The sequence below is a fragment of the Schistocerca gregaria genome, chromosome 4 (genome assembly GCF_023897955.1).
Source record: "Schistocerca gregaria isolate iqSchGreg1 chromosome 4, iqSchGreg1.2, whole genome shotgun sequence".
Classification (NCBI taxonomy): domain Eukaryota; kingdom Metazoa; phylum Arthropoda; class Insecta; order Orthoptera; family Acrididae; genus Schistocerca; species Schistocerca gregaria.
Genome location: NC_064923.1, coordinates 194,306,181 through 194,325,383, shown reverse-complemented (window position 1 = coordinate 194,325,383; position 19,203 = coordinate 194,306,181). Strand labels below are relative to the sequence as shown.

At 42.7% G+C, this 19,203-nt stretch overlaps 1 protein-coding gene across 4 annotated transcripts in view; it reads right to left on the bottom strand.

The window, feature by feature from the left end:
• Positions 1 to 19,203, bottom strand: part of LOC126267068 (muscle, skeletal receptor tyrosine protein kinase-like) — a 590,423-nt gene that overhangs the window by 77,173 nt on the left and 494,047 nt on the right. For all 4 annotated transcript variants that reach the window (XM_049971921.1, XM_049971918.1, XM_049971919.1 and 1 more), the window contains one exon: positions 6,986 to 7,169. In XM_049971921.1, coding sequence (XP_049827878.1) covers positions 6,986 to 7,169 — 184 coding nt within the window. The remainder of the gene's footprint in view (positions 1 to 6,985; positions 7,170 to 19,203) is intronic.

Here is a 19,203-nt window from a genome sequence, read left to right as displayed (position 1 = left end):
CTGCACCGTTGATCTGTAAATTTGCCCTACTGTATAATAGTAGTGATATATTCGTATTAGATTACGACAATGAGAAGAGGGAAACACAGCAGACACACACACACACACACACACACACACACACACACATGCGGCTGCGTTACCTATCTGTCAGGGACAAAATACCCCACCGCCGAACGCATCCATCCATTCGCTGTCACTGATACACTGTTTCGTTTGAATATGTGAGGAGTAAAAAAAAAAATTGCGGTGCGGACGCTCCTACCCCCAAGAATGTAACTGTTTGATTGCCAAACCCACGAATTTATATGTAGCCGGGCTGTGGTCATCATTCAGCTTTTATTAACGTCGCTCCGACATACACACGCACACAATATGGTCATCAAATGAACCAGAAATGCCAGCTGTATTACTGCGATCAATGTTAGCATTCAGCGTCCAATAAGAGCACAACCACCGTATAATGCAGGTGCCGTCCCTGTACTTAATCATTCTGCTCATATAAATATCAGGCATAATGACTACATTAACTCTCATTAGCAACCAACAGTAATCACAACATAGGAAAATTGCGTAATATTTAATAAATCTATTAATAACAGTTGCCCAACGGTATTATTGAAGCTGAATTAATAATACTATTTATCCTGAAGCAATACCACTGGGTAGTTTAGGTATAGAGTAAATTACGAATATACGGAATTAAATGTGGTCACATCGTGGAGCACAAGATCTCATTAATGTATAAAAAATTTTACCGTCGTGTCTAAATCGTCACACTTTCTGTACATAAGGGGTCTAGTTTCGACCGCATCACTTAGTCGTCTTCAGCCGATAGGCGTTACTTCAGTAACTCGACAATTCAATGAAACTGGCAAATTGGGATTTAATGAACTAAAGAATTACGGCGGTAATCACTACACTGTCTCATCGAAAATATCCGAACACCTGTATGTGCTATTAGTACATATCAGCAACGGATATCATTCCCTCTATGAAAACTGGAACTTTTCTGGGGACATTTTCAACGAGGTGTATGATTGACAGCCCATTCTGCCGCAAGTGTAGGAACAAAACGTATAATGATGTTGAACGCTGAGGCCTGGTGCGAAATCGACGTTTTGTCTTATCCCAAAAGTTTTGAGTAAGGTTCAGATCGGTACTTTAGACAGGCAAGTCCATTTCCGTTTCTACTCCATGATAGGATGCATTGTCACGATCACACAAACGATGATTGTCTCCGAGCTTTGCCTGTACTGCGTCCAGCGCAAAATACTGTGAAATGAGGTCACATCCTTTCTCGGTTAGAGTTTTGTGAATTGTAATAAAGGGACCTCATCATAGCTATAAAACACACACAGGTCACATATACGCCTTGTAAGGTGGATCATCAGTGAATATACTTCAAGGTAATGTAAACAAATGTGCTATTGTAAATTTTACTGTTTTTTTTGTGATTTTTAAGATTTAACAATTATCTGTGAGCGCTACATATACGAACATGACCATGATTTAAACGTTTATTTCTGACATGCCGTTGCACAATGGGCTACATTTTATCCACTGATTGCCACTTGGCATGAGGTTCCAACTCACAAGGAACACGTTTTGTAACAATAATGTTTGAAGACCAGATAATCACAGTAAAGTCCGTCGAAACCGGTTGTCAAGCATAAAGAAGTATTTATGAGATATTAGCTATAGAAAGGTTTTTTCCAAAGAAGCACCGTGGATCAGGACCTCTCTCTTTGCAGCATCTTTATAGACATACATGTGCTTTGGGTTGCAGAATATATTCCACAGGAATCCGACGGCACTCACGGACGAAAAATCTGGCTCAGCTATATACGTTAGCCTATGAATGATTAATACGATATTTTACCAACATAGATATTTAACTTTTAGAGCATCATGTACAAATGTGAATAGCTCATGAAAATCGTAGTTGTAAATTTTCGTTAGTGTTTTGTGCTCTTACACTAATAATCTTGCATTTCCTTCGTGGATAACAAATGAGTCTACCTCATCTTGTTGTGTGCTTCAGTCCTGAGACTGGTTTGATGCAGCTCTCCATGCTACTCTATCCTGTGCAAGCTACTTCATCTCCCAGTACCTACTGCAACCTACATCCTTCTGAATTTGCTTAGTGTATTCATCTCTTGGTCTCCCTCTACGATTTTTACCCTCCACGCTGCCCCCCAAAACTAAATTGGTGATCCCTTGATGCCTCAGAACATGTAGTACCAACCGATCCCTTCTTCTAGTCAAGTTGTGCCACAAAATCCCCATCTGCCCAATTCTATTCAATGCCTCCTCATTAGTTATGTGATCTACCCATCTAATCTTCAGCATTCTTCTGTAGCACCACATTTCGATAGCTTCTATTCTCTTCTTGTCCAAACTATTTATCGTCCTTGTGCACTTCCATACATGGCTACACTCCATACAAATACTTTCAGAAACGACTTCCTGGCATTTAAATCTATACTCGATGTTATCAAATTTCTCTTCCTCAGAAACGCTTTCCTTGCCATTGCCAGTCTACATTTTATATCCTCTCTACTTCGACCGTCATCAGTTATTTTGCTCCCCAAATAGCAAAACTCCTTTACTACTTTAAGTGTCTCATTTCCTAATCTAATTCCCTAAGCATCACCCGACTTAATTCGAGTGGATTCCTTTATCCTCGTTTTGCTTTTGTTGATCTTCATCCTATATCGTCCTTTCAAGACACTGCCCATTCCGTTCAACTGCTCTTCCAAGTCCTTTGCTGTTTCTGACAGAATTATAATGTCATCAGCGAACCTCAAAGTTTTTAATTCTTCTCCATGGATTATAATACCTACTCCAAATTTTTCGTTTGTTTCCTTTACTGCTTGCTCAATACACAGATTGAATAACATCGGGGAGAGGCTACAAACCTGTCTCACTCCCTTCCCAACCACTGCTTCCCTTTCATGTCCCTCGACTCTTATAACTGCCATCTGGTTTGTGTACAAATTGTAAATAGCCTTTGGCGCCCTGTATTTTACCCCTGCCACCTTTAGAATTTGAAAGAGAGTATTCCAGTCAACATTGTCAAAAGCTTTCTCTAAGTCTACAAATGCTAGAAACGTCGGTTTGCCTTTCCTTAATCTTTCTTCTAAGATAAGTCGTAAGGTCAGTATTGCCTCACGTGTTCCAGTATTTCTACGGAATCCAAACTGATCTTCCCCGAGGTCGGCTTCTACCAGTTTTTCCATTCGTCTGCAAAGAATTCGCGTTAGTATTTGGCAACCGTGACTTATTAAAATGGTAGTTGGGTAATTTTCACACCTGGAATTATTATATTCTTCTTGAAGTCTGAGGGTATTTCGCTTGCCTCATGCCCCTTGCTCACGAGATGGTAGAGTTACGTCAGGACTGGCTGTCCCAAGGCTGTCAGTAGTTCTACTCGAATGTTGTCTACTCCCTGGGCCTTTTTTCGATTTAGGTCTTTCAGTGCACCTCATAGTACTTGCTGAAAGGCGCCTGTTTACGAAGCGCTTTCATTTCGTCACGCTACATTTTATTTTCTGTGGGTTGCATAGTCCAGTCACATCAAAGAGAACATCTGTCGTAAGGCTGAATAATCACCGCTGTGAAACGTGCGGAAGAGAGTCAGTGGGGTTATTCAAAGTACCGAAAGGGATGTACAGCCATGCCGAGTCCAGCGCTGTGGCCGGCTGCGTCAGGTTTCTCGGTCAAGGATCCATCCCGCAAACTGCCCGGTCGAGGTGGTTTCACAGATTTTCGTTTGCTGGTCAAGGGAGAGCGCAAAAAGTCATCATGGCTCTCTTCGAACCTCGCACTTACACTGCGAGCTGTGAGACACTTTGCATTGTCCCGCCGGTAGATGCCAGCGCGCCGAGAAAAAACGACCTGCATGTGGGGGTGGACGGGGTCCCCAAGGATAGACGCATACTTGTGTTCATCCATTGTGCCTTCCAGCATGACGAGATCACCCACGGAATGCCACGAAAACATTCTCCAGACAATAATGCTCTCTCCTCCGGGGTGCACACTGACTACGATTCTCGCAGTGTGTTCGCTTTCAGAAGTTTCACGCCGTGCACACATAAAACGCGATTCGCCTGTAAAGGTCAGAGACGTGTCGTTGTGGTACTAGCATGCAAATTCCATCCTTTGTCTCCGATGAACAGCAGTCAGCGTGGGTGAATGGACAAGGCGCCCGCTGCGGAGAGCCATATATAGCAATGTTCGCTGGAATGTCGTTGAGGAGACGTTATTCGTAGTCCCTTGGCTTATCTGGACGGTATGTTGTTCAACAGATGCACGTCTTTTCACCAGTACACATCTCCGCAGCTGTTGTTCACCCTTGTCGTCTATGGTCCGTGATGCACCCCAATTTCCCTCGGCGCCGATTTTGGATAGCGCCATTTTGCCATACACGATATACTTTAGCCATTGGGACATACGAACAGTTTACAAACTTAGTCTTTTCAAAAAGCTTCCAACCTTGACCGACAGTTCATTATCAAGCCCTTTTGGACGTCAATTACATCACTCCGTTTCCGCATTACGACAACAGACAACGACTGCACTGTGGTTCTTCAGTTTTTCCCGGTATATTTCTTGCCCGAAGAGTCCACGGGTGTACTGCCGGTCCATAGTGTCATACGGGTACAATATTTCGGTGATCAGATCAGACATATCGCCATCGTCAGGTGCGTTGACGAACTGAGCTCCTGAGGGCGGGCGGTTGTCTTAAATCCCCTCCCCTCGCGAGACGTTCTCTCCATTGTCTGCGACCACGCGTCAGGGGTCGATAAGCAAAGGAAACGAACGGGTGACTAGGGCGGACGAAGCAATTACACCGGCGCAACCCCAGACGCCGAGACCAGCGTCTCACCTACCACTGACGCGCGGGGGCGAACCAAGGAGAGAACGCCTCGCGAGAGGAGGGGATTTAAGATGACCGCCCGCCCTCAGGAGCTCAGTTCATCAGCGCACCTGACGACCACAACATGTCTCATCACCAAAATATTGTGCCCGTTGCATACTATGAACCGGCAGTACACCAGTGGACTGTTCGAACGATTTCACTGTTTACCACATTCCTCCCCCCCCCCCTCTTCCCCCCCCCCCTCCCCAGAGACGCTTTATTCATCCTCTGCTGCTATTATTCCAACCTTCCGTCTGTGAATGGTTGTTCCACGTTGACGTCGAACATACGTGGTGATCAATTTAATGTGACTGGACTACGTATTTTCAAGATTCGATTCGAATCTGCGATAACCAGTTTCGGTCATTCGCTACGAGATATCTAACAACTTCAGTACCAGCTCTGTAACAAGCTCTTTGCTTGTTCACTCTTTGGGAGTTTCGTCTTGCTTTCGGTGAACAGGAGTCGAAGCTCTCCGCTCAGTTATAACACGTACAGTTAATGTAACATACTGTAATACCCTCTCCCATTCAAGCGAGCATGAGTGTGGAAGAGAAACTACGAACTTATCATGAGTAAAGCCGTTATATCTGTCACATCGTTTATAGTTGATTCAGTCGCGCATTTTAGAAGTAACACGTGTCTTACACTGTGTTTCACAAGAGTTCATGGGCCAGCGGTATGTGTATTACATGTAACTGAGACAGTTTAATACTTCAAGTGTCTCTTCTTGTTTAGAACGAAGACGTTCGTCATGTTAAATTTGGCACATACTTGTAGACTAATCTGAAATAAATGTGCAGTAATCGAATTGCTTTTGATACCATTTCGGTAGTTAGTTAACCACACATCACTCTGATTATGGATTAACCAAGGCCATTAGCCATAGTTAAATCTAGATTACTAAACTGTCGTAAAATAACTGCAGTTGGTACGAATCCGCAGTTCCGGCCCATCTCGTATTGTCAGTATAGGGTGTAAAACATGACATTCTGTGCTTACTTTGTATGTGACATAACATTGGAGACCTAATTGTAATTAGCTAGTGAATAAACTATAAATTATGAGTACAATGGAATAAAATACTGAGTAATATAATTCACGAGGATATGGTAAGAATGTAACATTTCCCCTCCTTTAGTGTTCAAAGATAAAATATGAAAGTCGTTATTTCTTACGACAGTCCCGTGGTGCAAGTCTTTTCCAAATCACATATAACATGCAATCAGCCAACATGCCATACGATATATCCCTTTCTTTACATTGGTCATTGGTGCTCAGGCGTCTGGCGATCATTGTATTGAATCGTTAGTAAAATGGTTCAAATGGCTCTGAGCACTATGGAACTTAACATCTATGGTCATCAGTCCCCTAGAACTTAGAACTACTTAAACCTAACTAACCTAAGGACATCACACAACACCCAGCCATCACGAGGCAGAGAAAATCCCTGACCCCGCCGGAAATCGAACCCGGGAACCCGGGCGTGGGAAGCGAGAACGCTACCGCACGACCACGAGATGCGGGCGAATCATTAGTAGAATAAAGTATGAGGCCAATTTCTACAGTAGTAGAACTCCTTCATTTAATTTAAAAATGGGTTAAAAAAAGCCTTGACCGCAACAAAATACAGTTGTTGCCGATTTCGATCAGAATGTGAGCGTCTTCAGACCATGTAAATGGTGGTAGGCGGCGGCGGCGGCGGTGGCTAACAGTGCAGGTGGTGCTCCATGAACGTCAACTGCTCGTGCACTCACTACACCTACTCCGTTTACCGCCGTTGAAGACGGTCTCATTCTGACCGAAACCGGTAAGGACTGTTTTTAATCAATTTCAAAATGTTTTAGACAAATCTCCACGAGAAATGTTCTCAAAAATTGCTCATTCATATACACTACTAGCGATTAAAATCGCCACACCACGAGGATGACGTGCTACAGACGCGAAATTAAACCGACAGGAAGAAGATGCTGTGATGTGCAAATGATTAGCAAAGTAAAGGAGCTCACACTGTCGAGGACCTGCTGAAAACATCGAAGGAAAGCTAGTGACGGGACGTACCTTTGTAGACTTTGCCGAAGCAGCCCTCGCCGATCTCGTGCAGGAAGCTGATGCTGTCCCTGTCCAGTAGAAGCGCGGGCGCCGGACACACCGTGTACTGCGGGTTGGGCGTGTAGCGCTCGGCCTCTAGCAGGCCCTTGCTGGCGCTCAGCGATCCCACGCCGGACACCACCACGCCGCCCGCCTGCACAAAGTACGCTCAAATGTACACAACACGAGCACACGCGCACCACACACATACACACACACACGCCTGTTTACGCTGCACCAGTGCAAGCTCAAACATTGCTCTGTACCACAAAGCTGGCCGCCAAAGCATTAACGTTTCAACTGCGTTTTGTTTACCTTACTTCCATTTACACTGATGATACCACATACATTTTGAATGCTAAAATACGCACTAAGGAACGTCCACGCGGTCATTCATTGCTGAAATCAGACATTTACAATAATAATATTTATTGATACAACAAAAGTGTAGGAAATAAACTAGTGAAAATAATATGGAAGTTAATATGGAAGTTAAACTACGTCGAAGTAACTAACACAAGACTTGAATTCTCTCTTGTTGATACTGTGTAAGGGGCGATCTGTTTTACTTGCTTCATTTTTGACAACCGGTTTCGACATCTTCTGATTTTCAAAAATTTTTTGTTACAAAGCGTGCTCATTGAGAGTTACACACTGGACTCGCATTAGGGAGGACGACGGTTCAAGCCCGCCTCCGGCCATCCTGATTTAGGTTTTCTGTGATTTCCCTAAATCGCTCCAGGCAAATGCCGGGATGGTTCCTTTGACAGGGCACGGCCGCCTTCCTTCCCCGTCCTACCCTAATTCGTTGACCTCGCAGTTTGGTCTCTTCCCCCAAACAGCCCAGCCATTGTGAGTTAGAACCTCATGCCATGGTGTCGTAATGGTGGATAAATTTCATCTGCACCATATACCTCGTCTAAGGTGGTTCATCAATTTATGGAACATATCACCCAAACGTAAACGGATGTGCAAATGTGCACTTTATTGTCAATTGTAATTTTTAAGACTTAATAATCGCCGGCCGGGGTGCCGAGCGGTTCTAGGCGCTACAGTCTGGAACCGCGCGACCGCTACGTACGCGGGTTCGAATCCTGCCTCGGGCATGGATGTGTGTGATGTTCTTAGCTTAGTTAGGTTTAAGTAGTTCTAAGTTCTAGGGGACTGATAACCTCAGAAGTTAAGTACCATAGTGCTCAGAGCCATATTTTGAACTTAACAATCTGTTGGCAATATGTATACTGTCATGGACACGAGCACAAAGTGCTTCTTAATTGTAAATGTTTTATTTTTGACAAACTTTTATATAATGTACTACGTTTTATCCACCATTGTGACAACATGGCATGAGACTCTAACTTACAATGAACACGTATTAAAGAAAAAATTTTGGAAGATCACAAAATGACAGTTATATCTGTCGAAACCGATTGCCAAAAATAAAAATAAATATTTTTGCGATTTTTGAGATAGAAAGTTTTATAATAAATGTACTACTGTAATATGTGTTTTGATACGACCTTTGCAACAACAAGAAAAAGTATGCTTTTGTCATTGAACGTGTTTCCCCGATTTGTTAACATGAAACATTTGTGACCTGTACTGTAAAATATGTACTGTCTGGTTTGATTTTTAGGTTGAAAAACAGTTAGTTAAAGAAGAGTTGATTTTACTCCTGATTTTCCCTCAGATCAGGGAACGCCGTCTGATTGCTCGTTTTGGAAGTATTCTTTCTTTTAACATTGTTAATTCTTGCCTGATACCACATGTTTTGCAGAACTACACATTTTATTTGTGAAACGCACCACAATGTAGCACCACCACTATTTATTTGCATGTTTCAGGTTAAATATATCACATTTGTTTTCTGTAGTGTTATCAACATTACCGATAGTTTTTCGTTGATATAAAAATGTTCTCTTCATCTGCGATTCGTTAAACTGAAGAAAAATCAAGAAACGTTTATAGGATTTGTTGACCTGGAAAAAGCGTTTGACAGTGTAAAATGTTGCAAGGGCTGCTAAAAATAGGGGTAAGGTATAGGGACCGACGGGTTATATACAATATGAATAAGAGGAAAGTGCGAACAGTAAGAGTGGAAGACCAAGAACGAAGTGATGAAAAGGGTGTAAAAGACAGGAGTGTAGTCAGCCCTACTGTTCAGTCTATATACCGAAGAAGCAATGATGAAAATAAAAAAGTTTCAAGAGTGGGATTAAATTTCAGTGTGAAAGAATGTCAACGATAAGATTCGCTGATGACATTGATTTCCTCAGTGAAAGTGAAGATAAATCACAGGATTTGTTGAATGGAATTGGCGAATTAGTATAGAATATGGACTGAGAATAAATCGATGAAAGACGAAAATAATGAGAAGTAACAGAAATTAGAACAAAGAGAAACGTAACACTAGAATTAGGGATCACGAAGTAGACGAAGTCAGGAATTAAGCTACCTAAGCAGCAAAATAACGCAAGAAGGACGTGGCTGTGGGAAATCCGCAACAGAAATATATCGATGCTTTTTAGATGTTGTGCTACAGACGACTGTTGAAAATTAGGTGGACTGATAAGATAAGAACTGAGGACGTTCTCCGCAGGAGAAAACACTGACAAGAAGGAGGGACAAGATGATAAGACATCTGTTAAGACATCAGGGAGTCACTTCCATGGTCCTAGAGGGAACTCCAGAGGATAACAACAGTAGAGGAAGACAGAGATTGGAATACATCTCGCACATATTTGAGAACGTAGGTTGCAAGTGCTACACTGAGTAAAAAGGTTGGCACAGGAATGAAATTCATGGTGGGCCGCATTAAACCAGTCAGAAGACTGATGGCTCAAAAAAATTATCATTTTGGATTGGAGCATTGTTTTATAGCAGCTTCTACGTCGCGGCTGTTTTTTGGTTTAATTATGGAACGTACTTTGCAGACGCAAAATCACACATCGTTTTTCAATGAATAAAACAAACAGTGTAATGAGACCTCGAAATGGCCAGTCCCTTGCAAATCACAAATTGTGTGGAGCGGTTTATGGAAACCAGATCTGACACCCAGATCCAGCAGCACTTCCTGACAAATTAAAGAAACATCTTCATGAAGAGGACGAGGTCTGGATGTTGGAACATGAGTGACATAGGTGTGGAGTGGGTGCAACGGTATTTATCTAGAGCTCAACTAAATCAACACGTCAAGTGTCTCGATAGGTGCAGCTACCACCAATTACGCTCCACAGTGTGCTACACAAGAGGGTGAGGCTTCATGCCTATAAGATGCAACTGCTGCGTGCACTTCCACCTGATGACAGGCCAAATTGTAAAGCATTTGCGGTTGTGATTGTGAGTAGCATCGACGGTGACCCAGAATATCTGAAAAAGACGATGTTCACGGGCAAAATGTGCTTCATTGTGACTATGAAGGTAAAGCGTCACATTATGAGGATATGGGGCTCTGAGGGTCTCCACTTAAGCATGGCACTGGTGAGCTACAGCCGGCCGGGGTGGCCGTGCGGTTATAGGCGCTACAGTCTGGAACCGCGGGACCGCTACGGTCGCAGGTTCGAATCCTGCCTCGGGCATGGATGTGTGTGATGTCCTTAGGTTAGTTAGTTTTAAGTAGTTCTATGTTCTAGGCGACTGATGACCTCAGAAGTTAAGTCGCATACTGCTCGGAGCCATTTGAACCATTTTGGTGAGCTACAGTCGAAAGGTAAACGTGTTGTGTAGTCTGATTATGGCCCCGTGGTGAGACCATTTTTCTTTGCAGACGCGTTAGTTGCGTCGCCTGTTTATCTGGGCCTGTTGGAACGGACTGTACAGGTCGAACAATGGCAATCTGACACCATGCTGCAGAAGAATGGTGCCCTTCCTCCCTTTTTCACTGGGCATGTAACACTTTACTGCCGATGTGCTCTTTGACCATTTATTGTTGTATATATACTTGCTTTTATATTTATGTAAATTTATATGTACACGATGTATGAATTAATTTGCTTATTTCGCTATATAGTCAATTATGTATATTATGTCAACGAATAAGTATCGTTGGAGTAGCGGCGTCTCTGGAGGCGGGAGCATGTTACGTCAGAGCGCGCGCTACACAGAGAGAGGACTCTGGTGTGAGGAGACCTGGTGAAGTGCGGACTCATGGATGGCGTGCACTCTACTGAAGAAGTGACTGTTTAGCGGCACGTGGCAAGTGATGAGCGTGGGCAGTGGAAATATTGGCTGCAGCAGCATCAAGAACCCGCCACGCCAATATCATTGCCAATAACTCCCGTGCTCGCTAATTATCGTGGAAAGGAGCTAGCAGCAGTATCTTCGTCAGTAACTTCGTCACGGCGAGAATGGACTGAAGTAAGATTACTGCATCACAGCTTACTTTCAACTAGTTTTGTAACGGCGTTACTCAGCTTTGTGGTGTTTTGCGATTGAATAATTACCATAGTTTAATCAAAACTGTTTACCCGTGATTCTCCTAAAATCATTCACCAAGTCGGTTCCTGTCCTGTCCTATTGTTACAATAATTCGAGTACCGTTTATGAAAAATGAAAATTACAGTGCCAGTTAATTTTGCTTATGAACTAAATGATTCAGTTAGATTAAACATTTGAACTTAAAGCATTCAGTAATTTCAGTCTCACTAACTTTAAATTTGAACTTTAATCTGAGGCCGTCTAATTGTTGCAAATAGTAAATCAACTAATCAAATTAAAATGAGTCCTGGCACTATGAACAAAAGCACTAACTAGAATTAATGAGTGAGTGCAAATATCAGTGATTATTGTAATTTGTTGTTAGTAAAGTTCTGGTTCACATTTTGACTTGCAGTCGTGCTAAAGTATAGTAATTACCTTTTGATACAGTAATTATCAATTTCTATTTTCCTGTTCAGAAGTCAATAGAGTTTCTTTTAACTATTTTTTGCCATTTTCCAAAATTCATTTGAAAAAGACGTTATTGTGAGGTAGCGCCATTGTCACTTACAACAATAAGTAACCATTAATCTAAGTGTTATCTTGTATGTTTTCAAAATTTCTGCTCTATTAGTTAATGATATTTCGAGTGCAAACTATTTTCTTTCTCGCTTTATTACATAAATGTTTAAATTGTTATTCCTAACGTGCGTGCAGCCCTCTGTCGCCGGGCGTGTTCGAGTAATTTTTGACATTGACTGTTCGCCTCATTAATTCACCTACCGAACAGAAATTTTGCGCAATTGGGCTGGGACCGTATTTCTCTTAGCTACAAATATTTCAGTAACACTTATTATTCTGTTCTGATCCACGTTGTACCCCTTCTCGTTGGCACAGTACGTGAATGATAGCACAAACCTTTCGAACAAGCATACTAAATTATACAGTAATTAAGTAGGCGGAATAAGTTGTCCTAGAAGGCATCTTGCCGGCCGATGTGGTCTAGCGGTTCTAGGCGCTCAGTCCAGAGCTGCGCGACTGCTACGGTCGCAGGTTCGAATCCTGCCTCGGGCATGGATGTGTGTGATGTCTTTAGGTTAGTTAGGTTTAAGTAGTTCTTAGTTCTAGGGGACTGATGACCATAGATGTTAAGTCCCATAGTGCTCAGAGCCAGAAGGCATCTTGTTGTTAACCTCCCCCTCATTTGTTGTTGTTGTTGTTGTGGTCTTCAGTCCTGAGACTGGTTTGATGCAGCTCTCCATGCTACTCTATCCTGTGCAAGCTTCATCTCCTAGTACCTACTGCAACCTAAATCCTTCTGAATCTGCTTAGTGTATTCATCTCTTGGTCTCCCTCTACGATTTTTACCCTCCACACTGCCCTCCAATACTAAATTGGTGATCCCTTGATGCCTCAGAACATGTCCTACCAACCGATCCCTTCTTCTGGTCAAGTTGTGCCACAGACTTCTCTTCTCCCCAATCCTATTCAATACTTCCTCATTAGTTATGTGATCTACCCATGTAATCTTCAGCATTCTTCTGTAGCACCACATTTCGAAAGCTTCTATTCTCTTCTTGTCCAAACTATTTATCGTCCATGTTTCACTTCCATACATGACTACACTCCATACAAATACTTTCAGACCCCCTCATTTATCGACTTTATATTGAATCTTTGGAACGATAGCCTTTTCAAAATTTTATTTCAATTGTTTAGGCACATGCTTACACGGTCATATATTTCTAACATTGTCGATAGAAGGGAAGAGGGACGTTACAGGCCTCTTTCGTTATGAAGCCTTTCGATGACATTACCAGCTCGCTGGATTGACGGAGGAGAACTCGTTTCCTGGCCCCCAAGGTCTGCACACGTAACCCCATTACTCTTTCTCGTTCGGGTTTTGTGAAGGATGCCCAGTGTGAGAACTGCAGGAAATGTCAGCTCGCTTCAGAGCAGCAATTGCACGCCTCTATGAGCGCATGTTAAGTCGGATGTCGGAAGAACAGGAACATAGCTTAGAATACAGGTGATTCACACAGTGATGTCTGTTAAAAGGATTCTAAAAATTTAGGTGTGTGTGAACATTATGCCGCAAATCGCAGATCTGTACGTATCCCTGTTTCTGAAATACACATGAGAAAAGTTGTAAGGATCATTTTGGATGACCCTGCACTGTTCCGTTACAGTGTAGCAGCAAATTAATGCGCACTCACGAACACGCAACAGAATTGTAGACGGTCGTTTCAAGCAGTTCGTTGCTCCCAGAGTTCGGGGATGCGTGTGTTTGGAGCGACGCGTTCATTGCAGCGTTCGGATGGATTGCGCACAGCGGATTTTGCATGGGATTAAGCAGGACCGAGCGCCGACGGCTCAGGAACGCTCGCTTTCGCTTTCTAGTCGGGCGTAAACCAGTGAGAGTAATCCATGCATGTGTTTGAACGGGAACAGCAGTCCGAGCGGATACATTAATACTCTCTAAAAGTGAAACGTCTGGACTGCTCTGGGATATTATGTTCTGAAGAAAAAATGTAATCGCACGCGGGGGGGGGGGGGGCAGCACAATAGGACGAACAGCTTTAGAAGACAGACACAGACACTAATCGCAAAAATTCAAGGACCTGACGCTCTGAGAACCTTCTATCGCTGTCATGTAACGGATTAAGCAAGTTTTTAATTTGTTGGATATATAGTAACGCCCTGACTTAAGTTGTCCCGTTTTACGTAAATCCGGATTTCCTCGATTCGTCTGTTTGAGCGCCGCGCCCCTATGTTACCCCACTCCGCCCACAAAGTTCAGCTTACGGCAGGTTCGGAGGTGTCTCGTGCAGAATCGTTTTATCCACAGATCGGGTGTGATTGATAGATTCCGTGTCATCCAAACGAAGTGGAACTGTGATCTGCATCAAAGACGAAAAGAAAGTCGTTGTCTTTGGAAAGTAAACTTAATGTAACCAAATACTTGCCGGACGGAGTGGCCGAGCGGTTCGAGGCACTACAGTCTGGAACCGCGTGACCGCTATGGTCGTAGGTTCAAATCCTGCCTCGGGCATGAATGTGTGTGATGTCCTTAGGTTAGTTAGCTTTAAGTCGTTCTAAGTTCTAGGGGACTTATGACCTCAGAAGTCCCATAGTGCTCAGAACCATTTGAACTAAATACTTCGATAAAAAATTAAAACTGGCAAGGCAGTCTGCTCGAAGCGAATCAATAGTCACAAAAATTATAAAAGGAAAAAAATTCGCTAAGTTGTAATAATGTTGGTTTTTTAAATTGAAGTTTATCTCTAAACGTCATTTTATTAGCGCTCAAGTGTAAACAATGTCAAAATTACAATGTGATAAAGGCCTCGCTTAAACTGCTTACCACTTGCCAATTTGACTGTATTTAAGTCTGTGGCAAGCAGTATTTCTTTACATTTTGCGCGAGTGCACGACATTTATTAAATCACGCCTTAATTTCAGTAAATTTTTACAAGTCAGTTATTGAATGTTCGTTTTACGATTTTAATCAGTTGTGCGTCTTGAGAAATGATTGTTTCCGAAATGAAATGACTAACTGTGTTATTTGTGTTGGTATTCTTAATGTTATAAATTTAATCATTTTCTTAACGTCAGCATTTATTAGTCTTAAATTATGGTACCAATTCAGTGTGTTTCTAGTAGTTAACGATGATGATTATGTAAATAATTACTAAATACGTAAAGCAAACATCTTACTTCAAACACAATTATTCTGAATTCTCTTGGTATTTCTTAAAGGTATTTATGATACAATGTTTAAAAAATTATCCCTTTTTAAGAGATCAAGAAGTCAGTATAAATTTGAAAACTTAATAAACCACGGAATAATGTAGATAGAGAGGTAAAAATTGACACACATGCTTGGAATGACATGGGGTTCTATTAGAACAAAAAAAAATATTGCTAAACGCGTGAAAGATCTCTTGCGCGCGTCGTTTGGTGCTCAGCCGCCACATTCGTCATGCTTGGCCTCCTATGTCCCCAGACAGATTATTAGCTTTGGGGTTACCTGAAGTCGCAAGTGTATCGTTATCGACCGGCATCTCTAGGGATGCTGAAAGACAACAGCCGACGCCAATGCCTCACCATAACTCCGGACATGCTTTACTGTGCTGTTCACAACATTATTCCACGACTACAGCTATTGTTGAGGAATGATGGTAGACATATTGAACATTTCCTGTAAAGACCATCATCTTTGCTTTGTCTTACTTTGTTATGCTAACTATTGCCATTCTGATCAGAAGAAGCGCCATCTGTCGGACATTTTTTGAACGTTTGTATTTTTTTTGGTTCTGATAAAACCCCATGTCATTTCAAGTATGTGTCTCAATTTTTACCTCTCTATCCGTGATTTATTCAGTTTTCAAATGTATACTGACTTTTTGATCACCCAGTATATGACACTGTTCAAGCTCAGTGTGATTTGAAAATAATTCTCGTTAAAATTTCCAATTGTTAAATAAATTTTGTGTTAAAAATCCCTAACTGTGAATGGTTGTGCTGTTGTTACCCTTGGGTTCACCTCCCACCCGCAGCCCTTGTGCTGGACTTTACCTTCTGCCTGGTAAAACCCTTTTCATTGTGAATGTTTAATGTCAAAAGAAAGGAATTTATGAAAATCTGTAATGTATTGGTTTGCAGTATTTTAGTAATAAATTTATGAAGATATGATTTTAAAGAAACAAACGATGTTCAAGTTGATTTCCAGTCCTTCCATTAGGACCTGTTCATTTTGTCCTCTCATTTACTAAAATCCCTGTTAAGGCCATATTAAAAACACTTAAAGCTCACTACACTTGACGACTGTTTGCGCATCTACACGTGCATTTAGCTTTGAGGCAACACAATAAGCTCTCTGTTGAAGACTCGAAGCAATTCAATGTTTTAGATACCGCAAGAATTACTGGGCAGCCTTGGAATGAAGTTTCACAAAAAAGCTTTAAATGGCGGCCGGAAAAAAATGTGTATATTTCTTTTTTCCACCACTAAAACCCATGGGTAATCAGCAACAGATACATATCAAATTGATAATGTGAATCAAGAAGTGGTTGATGTAGCCAGACAAATGTGGAGGTGGATAGCTACGACGTTCAAGAACTACCTGGGTTTACAAAATCGGGAACTAAGAATTAACGAGCTTACAGAGATATATGAGCAACAGCAAAACATTCAACAACCTTGTTCATTAGACCCAGCTGAATCAGAAGTTCAAATGACAGTTGCAAACTTCAAAGTCTTAGTTCAATTAAACAGGGATTAAAAATTTTAGAAAAATAGATTCCAATGAAATGTGCAATTCTGCAATAAAAATCGGAATAAAAAATTTACCAGCGTGCTACGAGGAAACTGTTAGCTTTGTATGAAGCCTTCTCCGTCATAGTAACTTAGGTTTACATTACAACTTGGGTTACAATACTGATCTGTAATAAAATTTGTTGTATTGTTCAACATCTTATTAAACATTTTTTTTCTAAATTATTTTGTTTCCTTCAGTGTTACGTATTTATATGAAAATTGGACCCCAACCTACGCGAATTCGATTTACATTTATGCGTTTGAGGTCCAAAAATGAATCATGCTGCGGCGTCTAAATATTTGAAGAAATCAAAGTCGTTTGTAGAAAAGTGGGTAACACACTATAAATCGGTTAAAAACAAGGATGACTCTATCGGTGAAGTGACACCGGAAGTGGAAGAAAATTATTATTAAACTATTTTCAGGAAACGCATTCTTAACATTGCATCAAGTGCAAACATAATTCACTTTGAAACAGCCATTAACACAAATTAGACGCATTTGGATCTCTCTTCCACGTGAATGTTTAGAAAACTAAGGACATCACACACATCCATGTCCGAGGCAGGATTCGAACCTGCAACCGTAGGGGTCGCGCGGTTCGACTGAGGCGCCTAGAACCGCTCGGCCACCGTTGCCGGTATTTGACATCGTGAGAGAGCAGAATGGGGCGTTCCGCGGAACTCACGGACTTCGATCGTGGTCAGGTGATTATGACTTGTGTCATACGTCTGTAGGTGAGATTTCCTCACTCCCAAACATCCCTAGGTCCCTGTTTCCGATGTGTTAGTCAAGTGGAAACGCGAAGGGACATGTACAGCACAAAAGTGTACAGGCCGACCTCGTCTGTTGATTGAGAGAGACCGCCGACAGTTGAAGAGGGTCTTAATGTGTAATAGCATGACATCTATCCAGACCATCACACAGTAATTCCAGACTGCATCATAATCCACTGCAAGTACTATGACAGTTAGGTGGCAGGTGAGAAAACTTGGATTTCATGGTCGAGTGGCTGCTCATATGCCAGACATCACGCCGGTAAATGCCAAACGACGCCTCACTTGGTGTAAAGAGAGGAAAGACTGGGCGATTAAACAGTGGCAAAAAGTTGGGTGGAGCTACGAACCACGGTACACAACGTGGCGATCCGATTGCAGAATGTTAGTGTGGCGAATGCCCGGGGAACGTCATCTGCCAGCGTGTCTAGTGCCAGCAGTAAAGTTCGGAGGCGGTGCTGTTATGGTGTGGTCGTGTTTTCCATGGAAGGGGCTTGAAACCCTTGTTGTTTTTGGTGGCACTATCACAGCTCAGGCCTACATTGATGTTTTAAGCACGTTCTCGCTTAGACTGGCATGCACAGAGTCCTATCTTTGGGAAGATTTGGAACGCCGACTTCGTGCCAAGCCTCAAAGACCGACATCGGTACCTTATCTCGGTGCAAAAAATGGCTCTGAGCACTATGGGACTCAACTGCAGTGGTCATTAGTCCCCTAGAACTACTTAAACCTAACTAACCTAGGGACATCACACACATCCATGCCCGAGGCAGGATTCGAACCTGCGACCGTAGCGGTCGCACGGTTCCGGACTGCGCGTCTAGAACCGCGAGACCACCGCGGCCGGCTATCTCGGTGCAGAACTCCGTGAAGAATGAGCTGTCATTCCCCAAGAAACCTTACAGCACCTCACTGAACGTATGCCTGCGAGAGAGGAAGCTGTCATCAAGGCTAAGGGTGGGCCAACACCATACTGAATTCCAGCATTACCGATGGACGGCGCCATATGTCCAGATACTTTTTATCATGTAGTGTATGATTCATGTAGATGTTTTAGTTTGTAATCTGTGCTGGTGTACGATGGCGCCTGAACATCATGCATCATAGTTTGCGGTATAGAGGTTAGGAGAGTATCAGTAGAGGCCAAAGACAAGACTCAATGGAAATGCGGAGCCAACGTCCTCTCAGTCGCCAGTATTTAGGATCACCGCGGCGGACTGGATGCCCAGTTAGTTAACTCATTCGAGCCCGTTACGTCAGTTAGTTCGAGTCTATATGCCACGAAAGTCCCAGCGTCACACTGAAGTCGGGCCGACACTGTGGTCGAAGCTGTTCTATGGATAATGGTCATATGGGCGAGATGGCGGTCATCACGCACTGTGGTCGCATTATGAGGTCGAGTGCCCGCTCATATGCATGTCTGTCGTAGTAGCGTGCTCTGCACGAGTCACTATGTCACAGTACGACAAATCCCAGTCGAAAGTTCTGCCCCGTTCAAACTCACTCAACCAGTGATTTTGGGCCCTTTGACACTGACGTGGCATTGCTTGTACGTTGCCACTTCGCCTGAGGGCTCTGCACCAACTGTGCGTGTTCTGTCATACAAAAGAGGGCGCTGCTGTGTGTACGTGCACGCCAATTCTCTGCAGCTTTAATCACTTATTGGGGATTCACTCT